Source organism: Anastrepha ludens, chromosome 4 (genome assembly GCF_028408465.1).
Source record: "Anastrepha ludens isolate Willacy chromosome 4, idAnaLude1.1, whole genome shotgun sequence".
NCBI lineage: Eukaryota > Metazoa > Arthropoda > Insecta > Diptera > Tephritidae > Anastrepha > Anastrepha ludens.
This window is the reverse complement of record NC_071500.1, coordinates 64,421,346-64,439,536: the sequence shown is the minus strand read 5'-3', so window position 1 is coordinate 64,439,536 and position 18,191 is coordinate 64,421,346. Positions and strand designations below refer to the sequence as shown.

The 18,191-nt window shown below is 36.0% G+C and overlaps 2 protein-coding genes across 2 annotated transcripts; one reads left to right on the top strand and one right to left on the bottom strand.

Annotated features, from left to right (window-relative positions):
• Positions 1–210: 210 nt before the first annotated feature.
• Positions 211–2,833, bottom strand: LOC128861580 (alpha-(1,3)-fucosyltransferase C-like). The gene is made up of 2 exons (XM_054099821.1): positions 1,943–2,833; positions 211–943 (listed from the first exon to the last, which is right to left on the bottom strand). The coding sequence occupies exons 1-2, from the start codon at positions 2,782–2,784 to the stop codon at positions 472–474; spliced, it is 1,314 nt and encodes a 437-aa protein (XP_053955796.1). The 5' UTR covers positions 2,785–2,833; the 3' UTR covers positions 211–471.
• A 9,468-nt stretch (positions 2,834–12,301) lies between these two features.
• On the top strand, positions 12,302–17,316 carry LOC128862245 (odorant receptor 74a-like). Its single transcript, XM_054100768.1, has 5 exons — positions 12,302–12,711; positions 15,226–15,748; positions 15,837–15,938; positions 16,858–17,040; positions 17,099–17,316. Exons 1-5 carry the CDS (start codon positions 12,365–12,367, stop codon positions 17,147–17,149), a joined length of 1,206 nt encoding a protein of 401 aa, XP_053956743.1. The 5' UTR covers positions 12,302–12,364; the 3' UTR covers positions 17,150–17,316.
• Positions 17,317–18,191: the final 875 nt, after the last annotated feature.

Below are 18,191 nucleotides of genomic sequence, written 5' to 3'. Positions count from 1 at the left end.
GGCCTCGATTATATTATTTCTTTAGTATATTCGAGAAGTAGTTTTTCGTTCATACTGGGAGTATGAGTGTTATAAGTTTCCATAGCTTCGGTATAGATTTCTCAATATATCCCCATAAGCACAAAAAAGAAATTTCACCAAAATCAGACGACCAGCTTAATGACGGTAATTAAATAAATAATATATTTTAAATATTAATCAATACGCGAATAAGATTATTAACTCTATAAAATATAAAATATATATTGTACATATATGGTAAATGTCTCTCTAACTATGCACACATACTTATATCTAGAAAAAAGTCGTATTCACTAATCTTATCTCACTTATTATTAGCGATTACCATTAAGTTATTGTAAAGCTTATCATATTCTTATACATATACGCTTAAATATGTACTTTGTGTGTCCGAATATACAAATGTGTACAATGTAATGATATTATAAAAATTATCATCGATTTGTTGGCTTAGGAAAGCCATGCAGGGGGCAATTCATATGGCTCACATTTATTTTCATTCAACCAACTTAGAATTCGCCCAGGCCCTTCCAAACTGCTGTTAAACGTGTTTTGGCTATCCGCAGTTTGCAAAAAATCGCAAATTTCCTCCACGTCAAAAGGTGATTCTTGAATTATATATTTCTCGTGCCATGTAAAATATTTGACGTGTTCCTCGGGGTGTTGATCCAGGTAAACCAAGTATTCTGTTAAGTCGCGAATACTTGCAAAATCTCGAGCATTTATGTATGATTGCGGTGGAGCGAAACGTTCATAATTAGCACCGCCAAATACGACTGGCACTATTCGTCCACCCAAGGCTTTGTAAAAATTTTCACCAACATAATCCATGCAAAGCTCCTCCTCGAAAGCCAAGTAGAATTTATAAGTTCTATTTGCTCGACGATTTGGTAGGAAACGGCAACTAGTCTCACCTGAACAGCTACAAAAAGAAAATAAATGAGATTAATTGCCAAAGTTCAAAATAAGTAATTTCGACAGACTTTGACTACATCGTGTTGTCAAACCTGTAAATTTCAATATGAAAAAGTGATGCCGCAGCAGCTAATAGCTAGATTGACAGAGATGTCAAATTCACAGTGCAGTTTTGCATTGTATTTGACATTTTTTGAGTGAAAATTATAATCTCAAAAGTGAACCAAAGTGCAAAAATATAGCGGAACCCATCAACAACATTCAGCGGCTTTTTACAACAGCTGTAGGCGCCTAAGCGGTATTGACCAAGTTAGCAATTGTAATATTTTTCGCGAAATTGGTAGTTGGTAAGCGCTTCAAAATTTTGGTTCCTCAATGCTTAGATAAAATCTACAAGCTTCTACGCTACCAGAACGACCCGTGTTTATACCCAAGAACTGTCAAAAGTCAATATAGGCTTGATCATTATATGTACCTCTTATAAAATTGTCATTTTTCATTCATTATAAAAAACTCTTTCGACCTACCATGCAAAAACACGCGTAAGTGCTCCAGCCGAAAATCAGCCAAATCAACAGAATTCACGCCGTGCGCAGGAATTGGAAATCTCTTAATCTACATTGTAGAGAATTGGGTTTTCACACAGACTAATAAAAAATTTAACTTCAACCATTTGAAACTCCCAAAATCCCTACATCTTTTATAAGGTGTTTGGCTGGGCTTCATATTGTACCACAAATGGAAAGGCCTACAGTTTTACGCCGCTTCTGAATGTCTAATAAATATATATTTTTATGAGAAGCTTTTTCACGGCAGCAACACATTCGGAAGTTTGCGTTGGAGCAACTGCCTTTTAAAATATTTCTTTCTTTCTATTTTTTGACGTTTCATGACTAAACTGCCTATCGAACCTTGACCAACCGAATGGTATTCTCACACAATACATTGGATTGTGCAAAAGTCATCTTATGTTATGTCCTTATTAATGAACCAAGGTTAAACTTACTTATATACTCCACATTCGCCATACGTATGGACATCAATATTTTCTTGTATACGTCGCACCAACTCATTGCGCGCTGGCTGACATGGCCTATTCAACACAGTTAAGGCTAAATGCGATGATTCTTTCACTTCTCCGAGAAAGAATTCCATCATGTGCTCTTTCCGAAATTTCTCTTGCGGCCCGTCCCACTGCGTTTTTAATGCAGGCGCAACAATCTTCGAATCATTTTTCCTCACTATTTTATACGAATGCCATATAAAATCTGATTTCAGTGAGTATGACATTGATTTATTGTACACTCCAAAGTTGGAATGTTCCAACGATGTACGATTCTCAAACTGTAACGGTTTTTGTGTGGCAAATATAAGAAGTTGGGAATTCATGTGATAGGGAATTAACTCGGATCCGAATAGTACATTTTCAGCTGTTGAATTCATAATAACAGCTTCATAATTTTTATGCCGCTTCAGTGCTCTGGACGGTTTGTTAGTATTTACTATGTCGATGGTGCAATTTCTGCTCCATGGACGCGGCACTTTTTCATCACGCCAATTCAATATAAGAATAGACTTTTTTTGCCTCTTTGAAGGCGTATACGGTCTACGAGTTTGATGGGTATTGTAGATTGATGCGAAGTAAATAATCACTATTACAGCCACCAGTAGTAGGACACCAATCCAAATGTAACTTTTACGCCTATGAGTGACTTGAAAATTATTTTTTCTTTTACTTTTACTCATCCGTTTACGTTTAATTTTCCTCAATTTGGGCTTTTTTGAATTATCCAAAAATTCCGACTCCGAATCGGCGTCTGACATTGTCACGATGCTGTACTTATACATAGTACACAAGCGAAGACTTCTTTCGAACGACTGAATATTTGTGAGCGTAGCGACTCGCTAGAAAATATTGAGTGTTTTGTTTGTTATCGCCGATTCATTTCAAGAATATACAATAAAAAAGCTAAGGTAGTATTCGCAATGGTTAAGCTATCAGCCAGATAAGATTGCATGTGAGTAGTAGCAGAGTTTTTGTCGTAGGTAAGAATTAGTGAGCGTAAACATCGTTTGATTGCTGCAAGGCACCTCTAGAGATATGACAGCAAAGCAGAAAACATAAGATGTGCATTTTTTTAATGTATTTATATACATATTCACATGAATGCACGAGTTTGTAGGTATTCATAAGTAGATACAGGGTGATCCATTTAGAAATTGTTCGTTTGAATACCTGCAATGTGTCAGAAATTTAATTTATGATTCGACATTTAAAAAAAGGGACGAGTCTCCAACTCTCGACTGAAGATGAGTATTTTCCACGAAAAATGATATTTTCAGATGAAGCTGACTTATGCTTCGGCATATTAATTAATTTCCATAGGATAGACCCGGAAGTCTTTCGTACATCTTCAATAGAGAAGCCGACTTATTCACAATGAGTGACTGTTTGGTGGGGATTTTGGCCGAGTGGCATTAAACCAAAATTTGTTGTTTTAGCTGGGCAAGAAGTCACCGTTGCACTCAATGACGGGCGTTACCACACAATGTCCTTCAATTTTTAGTTTCTTCAAATGGAAGATGACTGCATATACGACCATTGATACCAATAGAATACGTACCACACGGCCAATCTTACAATCAACCTTTTGTACACTGTCTGCCGAGCAATCATCCGAAACGCTACTACCAATTGGCCGCCTAGAAAATGCACTTGAGACTCGGAGAAATGTACTGGGTTGCCAGAATAAGCTATTGCAAAGCCTGAAATGATAATGTGCTCCACTTTCCATAACAAGGTTTAATATTTTCGATATAAAAAAATTATAAAAAAATATTAATGCATATTTTATTTCCAATGGGCAATATGGGCAACCCTGTATATATCACAGAAAGTAAAATTGGTTTATTTTGCTTCTTAATGGGCAATTCCTTGGTTTCCAGCCTGCGATAGATTCGAGTCGAGCCTAATAAAGCGAGTCCGATAGTTTTTTTCCTTATGCTTTGTATCGATGCCTATGCTTACGATACATGGCATAAGCATGGACGCGGCTTTTGTCCAAGGATGATCGATTGAAAGGTTTGGTCATCCGAAGTAAAATTGTGAGAGTAAATTCGACTTCTACACCATAGAGGATTCGACAGCTGAATTGTACGCGCTCATATCACACGTATTCTTACGCTTTCCAATCAGTCGTTGTTCAGACGGCAACGAAGTCCATGGCTGCGTTGATTATTTCTTATAACGCCAACGCAATCTCTGCGAGATATCACAGTGATATCACACTTTTTTGTGTTTTTGAAATTTACCGTTTTACGGGATGTGCACGTGGTTATTGACGGATTTTCAATGCTAATCTACCTTGGGCAAAGATTAATTTGTTTGCCAAGTTTTATTGAAATATATTAATTTTTAAGTGAGCTATCGTACGGGTGGACGGATGTTCAGATTTAACTAAATCGACTCCTCTCATCAATTAGACATTTTTTTGTGCTGTACTGAATAAGCGATGTCATGCGACGAGACAGAACGAATTCAGGTACTTAGGACAAACATAAAAAATTAAATAAATAATTAACGCGTACACTTCTATCAGGTGTTTTGCCAAGCTCCTCCTTCTATTTGTGGCGTGTATCTTTACTCCACATATGGAGGTTAAGCAGTGTTAAGGGGGTCTTCTGGTCTCGAGGCCCTGAAATGAATTGTTTTTTTGGGGATTGATTGTGACAAATCCTGTGAATATTTAAAAAAATTTTTTTTTTTATTTTAAAGGTACATGTCTTGGCTTTTAAAAAATGGTTTTGACTTTGAAAAAAATTAACACCCGCGACCTTGAAATGGCGCTGAAGACGTCCACCTCCAAACGAAACAGGTCTCCATTTTGGTCACGGTTTTTCCACCTGGGTAATCAGAAAGCAAAAATTAGATATGCGTTGTCTTCAGAGTTGCCCTGGTTAAGTTTTCCCGTGACAGATTTTTTTTTTTTAATTTTTTTCAAAAGTTATGCAACAATTTGCAAAAAAAATTTTTTTTTTATCATTTTTTGAACTTTAAAAGGTTATAAAAATGGAATGAAAAAAAATTTCAAAAATCGTACACGGGGAAACTTAGCGGTAAGTTTTCCGAACCTTTTAAGACCAAAACCATTGAAATCGGAGTATAACTACTATGAAAAGTGTGACCAAAATGCTTAAAAAACACGATTTTCGGGGAAACGCGTTTAAAGATAAAGTTTATGATAAAACGGCCGGAGGAGGGTACACTTCGGTGCCCAGAAAAATGTGAAAAAATGCGATTTTCAAAAAATCCTTTCTGTGGCGTATTCTCGCATACACATACAACAAAATTATGCAAAAAAAAAAATCGATATTTTTTTCGCTGGAGACCAGAAGACCCCCTTAAGCCGACTTCGAACGGCAAATGATTTTTATGAGGAGCTTTTTCATTTTTCATTTAAGGTTCGTCATTGCCTGTAAACATAATCTAATTATGCAGCATATTTATAATTCTTAAGCAATGGCGTAAGAGCTTTGTAGCCAAATGCAATATATTGTACTATGCAGCTTCTATCCTTTTCTAATGTAAAGTCTCCATTAAAAGAATAGCATTAGCACTTTTGATGCCTCTTAAAAAGCTCACAGCGTCGCTAGCAAGATAAAAATGCCAATAAGCTATTGTATTTTTATGGCAATATAAAATTATTAAACTCTACAACTACTACAAGGGCTGATTTTTTTTGTACGAGGTGTATTCAAAAAGTATCGCGAATTTTGAATTTTCGCAGGTTACGCATATTCGAATTTCGATTTTTTTGTGGCGATATGTTGGCACTCATGTCTCTCACTCTTGCCGACGAGTTCGGCCATTTTGAATGTTCAGTTAATTGTTGACAACTGCTTTGCTTGCACGTGTTTCGGCTCGTCTTCTATTTTTATGTATTCAAAAAGATGGATCAAAGAACCTGTATCAAATTTTGTATGAAAAACATAATTAAAATCATCCTAATATAGTATTTGGTAGGCTCCGAACAATGGAAGATTGCATCGTTGTAGAGATTGAAAATGTATATTAGTATACCACCTTGATCAAAAAGTTCCCGACATATATAAGTACATATTCAGAAAATTCAAAATACGAGTGCCAAATGTGATATTATCGCCTTCAAATCACTCAAAGTACCCCATCAACTGCAACGCACTTATGCCAGCGTTTCACCCAGCTCTCAAAACATTTGTGGAACTCTATTTTTGATATAGCTATCAGAACCGCCTTCGATTTTTCCATTACTACCTTTCGGCTGTTAAACCGAGTTCCCCGTGTCTGTATTCCACATCGCATTCATAAACCCACATCTCGTCTCAAACAACGATGCGTTCATGAAGCGTAAATGAATTTCTTGCATGCGCTTCTGGTCCTTCTGGACCAATTTTGCGGAAATATGGCCCTAACTTAAATCATTAGCTGCCATGTCCTGAACGGATCCACGATATTTGCTGAAGCATTCATGTCTCTCGTAAACGGTTTTCTTTAGAGTATCATTATCTACCGAAACAGTTTCCTAACATTTCTAAGGTTCTCGCATCATTAAATCCATTTTTAGCGCAAAATGTTATACAAACTCAAATCCATTTTTAAAAAGCTAAAAATTGAAAACACGTGCAGAGGTAGATTTACTCAATACGGTGTAAACTTTACAAATGTCAAGTAATGCCGTTAGAAAAATTAATCACAGATGTGACAACCTAACAAAAAATTCAAATCAGTTTAATTAGAGCGTTACCTGGTGGTTGTTCCAGAAACTTTTTAATCAAGGTGGTATATCGAAGGTGGTATCAAGTAAAATTAACACGAAATAGAAATTAAATCTTTTGCTTCGATAGTCTCGGTATTTAATAATCAAAGCTTAATAATAAAGTTATAATGAAAAAGATAGTAAAAGATTTTCGCTTACTTCATTTTATTAAAAAGTTAAAACGTACAGCCAAGCATTCTTCACGCGTATGCCTTCTTAAAAAAGTATATGGATGCATATTCTTTAGGTACATAAACTCAATTATATACGTGTGTACATAGGTACTCGCTTATTTACCGACGGTCTGATGAAATTTCCTTCCAGTTACCTTTGCACCCGTCAACGGTAATACGAAACGTTATTGTTATGGGGTTTGCTTTCTATTTGGCCTGTGCCCAGAAGTCATGGCATGTGTCACTCCGTTAAAATGAAACTAAACAACTGTACAAATAACAACTGTAAAAATTGGCACACATACATATGTATATACAATATAGCAGTGCATACGTACTTATGCATGTATGTTCACATTGTTCATCTAATTTTGAATATTTCAATTTTTGGCACATTTCCATATCGTTTTACTCGGAAATCTTTACCCCGAATAGACCTTTGTCACAAGCGGACACCTTGAGTGCTACATTATTTCAACACCACCAACAACAAGCAGATGCAGATGGCCACTTGAGTACACCGGGTGTTAGAGGTCATGTTCCTTTGTGTGTTCGACTCTGTTATCCTTTTGCGCTCTTACACCCGCATACATACGCATAGTTAAGTACACACAAACACAATAAGCTCCTACTTTGCACTAATTAAATTTTGAGTTGCAGCAGGGAAAAAGCAACGCGATACACATGCAAGTAGATATATTTGTATGTATGTGGTTATGTCTGCAATTTTTCAACTTTCCTGTTATTACAAGCGTATACGTATGTATGTGCATGTAAGTAGTTTCATTAATAGCGTTTTATTATCCATTTCCAAAGTAATTTGATCCGATTGCGTAATGTAAGCCAATGGACAATACGGTGCCTAAGGGATTGGCTTACGAGCTGGGGTAAAAGTTTCCGCGCATTTAGTGGCAGACAGATGGTCGGCTGTCGATTGCCAATGCTGTGGAAATATCAGCACATACGAGTAATACAAACAAACACCCCCCTACGTATATATTAATCAACGCTGATTTAGTTCGATTCCAGCTAATTGCAGACGATATGTCAGAAATAATTCGAAATAAATAGTTTTAATATCCAAAAGGACGCAGAAAGTGTGTCGGTCTCTACTATGAAACCATTTTTCAAAGAAACAGTCGACTGCTCTGAAAAAGAAGTTCAAGAACTGCGTGTTTTTCGATAAAAATAAGGAAAAAAAACGAATAATTAGCTGCATATAAAAACGATGTATCCTCGAAAGGAAATAAACAATAACTCACTTAAGAAAACTCCTTTAAGAAAATTTTTCCATCACAAATCCTCTCAACTGTAACATAATTTCGGGAATATTAGCTCGGAATTCCCTTTTCAGCACATTATTGTACGTTCGGTATTTGAGCACAACTTGAGAGTAAAATTAATTAGCTTTTCTTTTGAACAAAATTGGATGAACCTTTATGAATTTCCTACACATCATTAAATTATTATATATCTACAAAATCAGACAATAAAACTTCCATTAGCTGCAGTCCGGAAACGAATGCATGCCCGAATCAAATGCTCCTTACTCATATTGACAGTAACGCTATTACTTTAGACTACTATTAGAAGAAATAGTGTTATGAGAATGCTTACTAGAATTCAGGCTCAACTATGCCCCATAGGTAGTAGATCCGGGGATAAAGGTCAGGGAAGTTAGGCGGTAATATATGTATAGTCATGGAGACTTTCAGCTATCCAATCAAGTGTCGCCATCTATTTGTATGAAGATGCAGAGTTTTGTTGATTCATTACTATCTCTAGAGCCTCGATATATGCAGTGGAGTTCACTCGAAATCCTTGAGTAAAGAACTGCGGTGGCATGGGAATGTTAATCATAACATCTTAAACCATAACCGTCTTCAAGAAATATCGTTCTATAGGAAATACATTTTTCTCTGGTCATCTTTAGTAATTTTCTTAAATTCACACAGTTTTTCACGTACAGTCACACACTATTTCACGTACATATGTATATATTATGTGTATATATGTATACATACAAATGCTTAAAAAATTATTTCTTTAAAAATTTACTTACATAAATTATGTATTAGGTTGGGGCGTTCGTAGCGTTTTTACCAAAGATTTTTATTTACACAAAGCTCAATAATTATATCAGTAAGTTAATCAATTACACATTCGCCGTTGCTGTTTACAACCTCTACCCACCTCTCGACCAATTTGTTGATGACTTTCCGTCAAAAATCGCCTGATCTGGTGTCAAAGAAGTTGTTAACCAGTTTTTATTGAATACGACAGATGTTGAAGGACCTCCCGTTCTGGGTCTCCCGTAGCTGGGCAATGCAGAGCTCCTTGTTGACCGTGCCATTCTTTTCGAGCATTTCCCAGTGCACCATGCCCTCACAGTCCCACCAAACACATATCATGATCTTCTTTGTGTGCGGTTCTAGCCTTACTCTTAGCTTTGGCGTATCTCGGTACCATTTCTCATCTCCCGTGACGATTCGGTACAAAAAGCACTATTTATGACCGCGTGTTGCTCGATGGCGGGCGAGATGCTGAGAAGCAATTCGAAGGCGACATTCTTTGTATTTTTCATAGAGATTGTGAGAGACCCAGGATGCCAATTCTTCGGTAAATCACATTAAATGAAGGTGATTGAGAATCCTTTTATGAATGCAGTTCATTTTTTCCGCCAGTTCACGATTGGTTTGGCGACCGTTCTTCTTCAAAAGTGATTTGATACTTTCTTCATCGGACTCCGAGGGCCTTCCGCTGCGGGACGTGTCATCGAGGTCAAAGTCGCCATTTTTGAACTTTGCAAATCATTTCCGTACTATAGACTCGCCTATGAGACCTTCTCCATACACGTCGTCAATGTCCTGGGCAGCTTTGGCAGCTTTTTAACCTCGAAGCAAAGAAGAGCTGGTGTCGAAAATGTTGATTTTTTCCTCGTGGGTGTTGCATTTCCAAGCCTTAAAACTAATAAAAAATTAAATAACTCAAAAATATATACTATTAGTACAGTTTTGTAGAGCAGAAGGAGTTCAACAAAAAGCTAAAAAATCGTGGTAAAATAAAAGAAAAGATAAAAGCGCTATGAACTTATTCCCCAACCCAATATATGTATTGGGCAAATATCCGTCGTTGACCACTAACGTCCTCACAAGTGCTTTCTTTCTTCTTCTATTTACATTCAAATATTTTTTCCCGATTTTCAAATGCTGCTTATATATTATTCTATTTGATTTGTATAAACAACCAATTATCTGCAAATAATTTGCAGCCGAAGGAATGGTTCGCAAAATAAAGGGGTTTTCAATAGGAGTGCTCAATATATTAAAGTGTATAGCGGTCATCTTGGTAAAGCTACAGCTTGGGCATTAGGCACTGAAATTCTTAAAAATTGTTATCATTTAAGAATTATCGTAATTTAGATTAAAAAAATGGAGCTCTATTCGTCCAAAGTTGTGCGTGCTACTTGAAACAACTTCAATGATAAGTCCCATTTATTGGCTAAGTGGATTCGTAAACAACCCAAATTTCTATAACTCTGTACACTAAATCGTGTGGATTTTGATCCGGACGATGACACCCTCTTATTTCTGAGAAGATACGTAGAGCTACGTTAACTGTCAATGACGACCTAAGTATATCGAATAATGAATTTTGTATATTAGGATGTATAGTAGGGATGTCTTCAACACATGGTTTCAACAAAAATCTGCCACTTGACATACTGCAGGGAGTCAATGAAAACAAATGCAGTCCATTGGGTACAACACCTCAATATTTTATCGAGAATTTCGGTGTTTGCTACATTTCATATCTTTACTTTACTTTATACGAGTATTTAATGTTTGAAAGGTCCACTTGCATGTATGCATGTATTTATACCAGGCGTACTCTTTGTTAAGTGATCGGCCGAGCTTTCCCTCCAACTTGCGGTGTGTATCTTGATATTGTCTCATATAATAGAGCTACATACAGTTTTATGCCGCATCCAATGGTTTTTGTGAGAATATTTTTTTATGACTGGAATACACTGCTTCTTCTTTTTATTCTTAAAGCGCGCCAGTCGTTTTTTTCTCGTGCTAGCCCGCGCCAGATGAATACACCAAGTGAAGCTAAGTCCTTCTCCACCTGATATTTCCATTACCCAGCCAACGAAGCCGCTGGATCTTTATTCGCTGCGCTATGTCTATGTCATCGTAATGCCCATACATTTCAGCGTTCCATCGCTGGCGATATTCGCCGTTGCCAACGTGCAAAGGTCCAAAAATCTTGTGCAGAATTTTTCCCTCAAACACTCCAAGCGACGCTTCATCGGATGTTGTCATCGCCCAAGTTTTTGTGCCATACGTTAGGACAGGCATGATGCGAGCCTTGTAGAGTGTTAGTTTTGTTCATCGAGAGAGGACTTCACTGCTAAATTTCCTATTTAGCCCAAAGTAGCACTTATTGACAAGAGAAATTCTACGTTATATTTCCAGGCTGACGTTGTTATATGTGTTAATGCTTTACTAAATATACGAGGAAAAGACCGGAATACACTATTAGAAAAAAAAGTTATGCTCTAGCAACTGAAGTAAGAAAGACAACAATTCTTGGACCTCTCTAAATATGTTACCTTATGGAGCGTATGTGCGCGCTATTTAATTTATTTTTTATTTATTTATTTATGTATACCCTAAACCAAGCTCACTCTTCGCTCCCAACAATATTACTTATATATGACCCATTCTGGGTGAGTTACTTACGTCAAAAAGAATCTATCTTTTACATAAACATAATGAGACCATTCTTCACTTGATCTTTCCACTGCTGATCAGTCCTTCTCTTTCCTCCGTCACTACCACCAGGTATATCTCATTGGCACTTGAACAACTGGAGCTTTTCCATAGTATGTCCTTGGCCTAGCCGGCGGAGCCGTAGTCTTCAGTCGTTGCTTTATATTTAAATAACTGAAAATTGCGTACAACTGAAAATCTAATTCCATAGTCTCTCATACTTGCCGTAGTCAACACACAAGGGTCACTTCGTTCACCATCCGATCCAATCACTTTCTTATTTAGAAAAGAAAGAAGAAGAACACTAATTCAAGATTACTACTACTGGACATTTCAAATTTACTTTTCTGTGGACATACCTCATCCCAAATATTCTCTAAATCTAAATTTGCGTTTGCAATTTTCTCACGCATTTAAAGAGAATTTTAAATGAAACATAATTGAGAGTAAATACCCAGAGATTTTTGTCATATGTTTAGTAAAATGACTATAATTTAATATTTTCACCCACTCTAGCACAACTTATTTAGCTTAACCCAATCTGCTCCCATAATTTTATCCGCAATAAATACTGCTCTTTCGCATGATTTTCTGCAGTTTCCATTGGATTATTTAGTGAAGTAACTGTGGCTTAGTTTTGGCATATACGAGCATATCTTTTTTCGAACAAGCAACAAAAAAAAAAATGCATTATCGGCCACTCTTACCGAATGGAAAGGAAGCACCACTATCTTGGCAAATTAAGTCTAGCTTCATATTCGGTACTTGGCCCACAACTGGGAACACAACCAACTTGGAGAAACGCTTGCATCGTCTAATTTTCCTTTGGTGTGCCCTGCTGCTTTGTGCGGCATTTTGTGGCCAATTCTATGAGGTCGTGTTGCAAAAAGATGATATTGTCATAATGATCCAAGTCATGCTCAACCTTTTGCTTACATTAGAGTGTATTATTCGGATAGGTTGGCTGGCATTAAAAAAGGATAACTTCCAGGAATTTCTCAAAGAGTTGTATTCAAAAATTTACTTCGATGAGTAAGTGGACTACATTTAAAGAATGGGGTGAATACAAGTTTCTTTTCAAAAGGAAATAAGGATAAAAAACAAGATTTTTTTAAGAAGCAAGCTTGGCCATTATCAATGCAATGAGCGGTCCGAAGTTCATATGTAACCTAAAGTTTTTTTTTAGTACTATGTGGTGAATTAATATAATCAAAATTCCGAAAACAATACGAAAAGTGAGAAGAAGTTTTGGTAATACAGAATTTTATGAAAAAGAATTTCAAAAAGTCAACACATTCGCTCTTCAGCAACTCCATTTTGACAATTATTAATTTGGAAATGTAGATGCTTGATATAGTAAATATTACAATCATTCTATTGGCAACTACCTATGTACAGAAGGTTATGAAAGTGAAGCAAAATGCATCCCACGCTTTTAACTCTAATTTGAATTATTCTATTTGTATCTAAATTTTTGTTATAATTCTGTTCTGAAGTAGTTGACTATGACTGATCGTTCGATTTGCTATTACTTCATTATAGGTCCCTTTGTCATTAAAATTTATTTTCTACTTTTTAGTTCGATTAGCAATAAAAGCGGGTTTTTTAGTTTTTTTAAACTATTTTTTATTTTCTACTTTTTAGTTCGATTAGCAATAAAAGCGAGTTTTTTAGTTTTTTTTTTAACTATTTTTTATTCTTAATTTCTCCCGATCTAAAGCATTCAAAAGGAATGTAATGATGCAATTTTATTTTAAGTCTAATTATTGTAACAGTCTAACAAATGTTAAAAAAAAATTATTTTCAGTAGTTACTTTAAAAGTTATTCACGAAAAACCAAAAAAATGCACTGACAAAAGTGTACATACGTTATATTAGGACACTTATTTTGCTCTTCTTTTCTGCGAATACTTAACTGTAAAGTACCGTTTATTCTATTTTTTGTGGTTCTACTTTGCATTCTTCTTAAAATTTATGGTATTTTGTCTTTTGAAAAAGTGTATGATCGGAATAATGTCGCTCCGCAAAGAAATCTCTACTGATTTGAGAGAATTAGTTGTTGAGTACAGAAGTAATAAGACATCCTTTGGTTAAATAGCTGATTTATTGCATTTAAGCAAGTCTACGGTACAAACTATTTGTAAAAACTTTGAAACAACCAATTCTCTGGAGATTAAGCCGCGTAGTGGCCGGCCCAAGAAGCTCAACCGGAGAGATGTATTCTTTATTCGCAAAGCAGTGAATCAGAACTCGAAAATACATGCTACTGATTTGGCCCAGGAGGTAGCCGAGATGTATCAAATTGTTTTCCACCCACGTACAATAAGCAGGACCCTTAATAATGAAGGTAACAACTGCAGAACTCCTCGCAAGAAGCCCCTTATAAGCGAGAAAAACTGAAAACTTCGTATGGAGTTTGCAAAAAAGCACCTTATAAGGGAATAGAATCTTGGAAACTAGTTTTATTCACTGATGAGTCCAAATACAACATATTTGGATACGACGGCAAAGCCAAAGTTTGGAGAAAACCAAACACTGCCATGGCTCCTAGGAATCTGATTCCGACTGTAAAGCATGGTGGTGGCAGTGTCATGGTTTGGGGAGCAGTTGCAGCCACAGGAGCTGGAAACCTCGTTTTCATTCAAGGAAATATGAATCGCTTCTAATACAAGCACATTTTGGAACAAAACCTGATGCCATCCAACAAGATAATGACCTGAAACATTCTGCGCAAATCGTCAAGGACTAGCTGCTGTATTACATTTTATAATAAGTAATAAGAGGACAAAACGTTCATGGACTCACGCTTTTTTCCGTAAAATGAATCCCTATTTAATAATATTTGACAAAAATTTTATTAGAACTATGTTTACAGACCTGTTTTCTTTCCCGGCATCCATTTCATTTAGTTTTTAGTTTGATGTTTCTCCTTACATTCGTAATAATAATTATCGATAACATAGTAAACACAGGGTTGTATGCCAAAAAATATCGTTATTATCTAGGATTATTTTATAATCTCAGATTTTGGGAGACTAATTTTGTATGGGAAATCCCGCTTTTTAATTACAGCTTTTGAGTTAAGCGCGAAAAAGTAGATCATCTACTAATATGTGAACGTTTTATAAGACACATTTAGTAGAAACTGTAGATTTTGGGGTTAAATACGCATAAAAGACGGATTTCATTAGAAATAAAGATTTTTCATTTTACAACCAAATTCACCTTACTTTTTGCCCATAGGTAAAAAAAGAAAATATTAATCCTGGCAATCCTAATAAGGATAATGGAAAACTTTTACCAAATTATTGCATTGTCATCGGTCCTCGATAGGTGTGCAAAATTCCAAGTCGATCAGATTTTTTGAAGCCAGTGAAAATTAAGCTCAAAGATTCCGTTACATACATATATACATACATACATACATTCATACATACAGCCCGAACTAATAAAAGTGTGTTAAAAAGAAACTTGTATTCGCATCAAATGTACTTATTTACCGTCCAAAATTACGATTAATACTAGTTTTTATTTACTAATTTCTAGAAATATCGACAAGGATATGCACCGAAAGATTCGTAAGCATTTAAGACCTGCAAACATTTTTTCAGTGTGGTACCTGCTAACAATGTTTTCCTTTTACGTTGAGCCCATACAGGGCATTATCATTGGTGAGCGCTACCTTCCATACAGAATGACAATTCCATTCGATTATCGACCCTGGCCAATTTATACAGCAATTCTTATAATATGTCTTAATGTTGGTTGTTTGGTTTTGACCGTTGTCATGTCAGAGTCGTACATGCTTGCCACGTCTATATTCAATTTGAATGGCCGATTTCTTTTGCTGGAAGAAGAAATTTCCAATCTAGGTGACGCAGTATTGAAATATGAGAATTCTAAAACTATGGCTGATCATTTTAGTCAGCGACTTATTGCATTAATCAAACGTAATGTAGATTTGATTAAATTTGCTGATAGAGTAGAGTCACAGTTTACATTGCCACTATTTGTGATGATGGCAGACAGTGCGGTGATGCTCTGTCTGGTGGCATTTAATTTGAATGAGGTAGGTTGTAGCTTATTGCTTGTTTATTTTTGCTTACTTTTGCAGTATCTTTCTTCACTGTGATAATTAATATTTTACTAATCTGTAGATGGGACTCGTTCCTCAGAGCATCAAATATATCTTTTGGTTGCTGGCCAAGGTTTTGGAACTAGTTGTACTGGGCTACTTGGGCTCTGTAATATCTACAAGAGTGAGTATAAATGCAATCGTATACATAACTATAAGTATATACCAGTCATACCTAACTTTATTAGAATAAGTAAATAATTTTAAATTCCTCATTTCCTGCGTCATGTCCGAACCGAGCCAAGCTTCAGCCACTTTTATCAACGAAACTAGGCTAAATTTCTAAATAGAACTTTTATGCTTATTTTGGTTATCTGCTCAGTTGCCGATGTTACTTAGTATACAAGATGCTGAAATCTTCTCAACCACTAAATATGCGCCGTGTTTGTGCCCCTCTCAACTATGGTGAGATTTATTAATTCAGGGGCATCCAGTAGTTTCGAAGAGACTCCTTGCCTATCGGAGTCTCAAGAGTCCAAACGCATATTCATAAAACTTTATTTTATTATTTTATGAGGGTATAAAGATTTGGGAGGTTCGGTCTCGAAGATTTGTTGATGTTCTCTCTCAAAGCGTTAGAATGGTCTCATTACTAATACTATTCGTAGAGTATACATAACATAAATACACAATTGGTGCTTACACCCTTTCTGGGCGTTTGGCCGAGTTCCTCCTCCGATATGTGGCGTGCGCCTTAATGTTGTCCGAAAGGCAAACTTTTTTTTATAAGGAGCCTTTTCATGGCAGAAATACACTAGAAGGTTTACCATTGCTTTCCGAGGAGCGACCGCTATTATAGAAACCGCAATAGAAAAACATTTTTTCCATCATTTTGCTGTTTCACGCTCGGAGATGTCCTGTAAGCTTAATTTTGTTTTCTTTCACCTTTGAGGTTTTTGGAGTACGGTCCGTTTTCGAAACGCCATTTTAAAGGCTAAACCCGTTAAACCATTAGTCATGGGGTTAGAGGATGTACGAGTATTATAAAGTATTTAAAGTAATATAATATTTCTTTGCTATTATGTTTATTACTTTTTGCATAGATTGATGGACTTGGTACTACTTACTATGCTTCAGGTTGGGAAAAGGTAATTCACAAGTCACCGAATACTAAGGCTAATGTACGCACCATGAAGCTTATTACTCTCGCAATATCATTCAACCAACGGCCTTTCATGCTTAGTGGCATGAGGTTTTTCTACGTGTCCTTGGAAACTACAGTGACAGTAACATATCTGTCTAAACATCTTATACTTTTTCGCTAATTTCATTTCATATTTTCAGATATTACAGGTTGCTGGTTCCTATTTCACATTCCTCCGCTCGATACGTTAATAGTTGCATACTAATTACTAAGTAGAGATACTCTCGAAAAGTTTTAAGAATAACGGTAATGTGATTATTTATCGCAAATATACATACATAATGATTTTGGAACGGAAAAGGATCGCCAATAAGGTTTTCATTTGTTATTGTAAAGAGCCAATATAATAAATAATAAATAGTAGGGCTGCGCGTTTATTCGAGTAAGTTAACTACTCGATTGCTCAGTTAATCAATTATTCGATTAATCAAATTTCTGGTTACTTAGAACGAGCTTTGCTTGAATATTTTAAATGAATAATAATAAAAATTAATACTCATAAAACTGGTATTTTTGTTCATGTGTCTACATAAAGCTTGCTGAAAAAACATGCTTAAAAAAGTAACCATCGCAAATTATAATATAATATCTATAAAAACCAAAATGGAACATACTGTGATTGATCATTTTATTCTAAGATATGGTTAATCAAAAATACGAAAATTCAGTTGTTGAGGATGCATTGTTTTCATTGAAGTGCATATTTTGCTACGGTGAAAGATGTGTCAGCTGAAATTCCTCCAATTAATATAGAGGACTATCATAATATTTGCAGAATGGGTCCCTCTGAATCTTAATTCGCTGCTCTATGTCCATGTTTGCGTACAACTCTCTCATCGCCTGCCACACTATCCGCCACCAACAAACAAAGGTACATAAGCCCTCCACAGAATCTTTCTTTCCAACACTCCAAGGGCCGTCGCATGAAGTGTTGTTATCGTCCAAGCTTCGGCGCTATCCAATGGTACAGGCATGATGAGAATCTTATTAATGTGAGTTTTGATCATCGAGAGAGGGATTTACTACTGTATTGTTTACTCAGCCAAAGTAGCATTTGTTGGCAAGAGAGATTATCCATTTTCAAGGCTGAGGTTCTTATCGTTGTGGATGCTAGTTCCCAAATAGACGAAGACCTTTACTTCGCCAATTTGTAACTGCTAACAGTAAACGGGTTGCTAAGCTGCGAATTCACTGTGAAGGAGCATTAATGGCTCACCTACAAAAAGCAAAACA

Bases quoted from the DNA above. Each gene is read 5' to 3' on its own strand.
- LOC128861580 (XM_054099821.1), bottom strand. From the start codon at position 2,784: ATGTATAAGTACAGCATCGTGACAATGTCAGACGCCGATTCGGAGTCG. The intron at 944-1,942 runs GTAAGTTTAACC...TTCTTTTTGTAG, and splicing joins GGCGAATGTGGAGTATATAA to CTGTTCAGGTGAGACTAGTT.
- LOC128862245 (XM_054100768.1), top strand. From the start codon at position 12,365: ATGCATTATCGGCCACTCTTACCGAATGGAAAGGAAGCACCACTATCT. The intron at 15,749-15,836 runs GTAGGTTGTAGC...ACTAATCTGTAG, and splicing joins TGGCATTTAATTTGAATGAG to ATGGGACTCGTTCCTCAGAG. The intron at 15,939-16,857 runs GTGAGTATAAAT...CTTTTTGCATAG, and splicing joins GCTCTGTAATATCTACAAGA to ATTGATGGACTTGGTACTAC.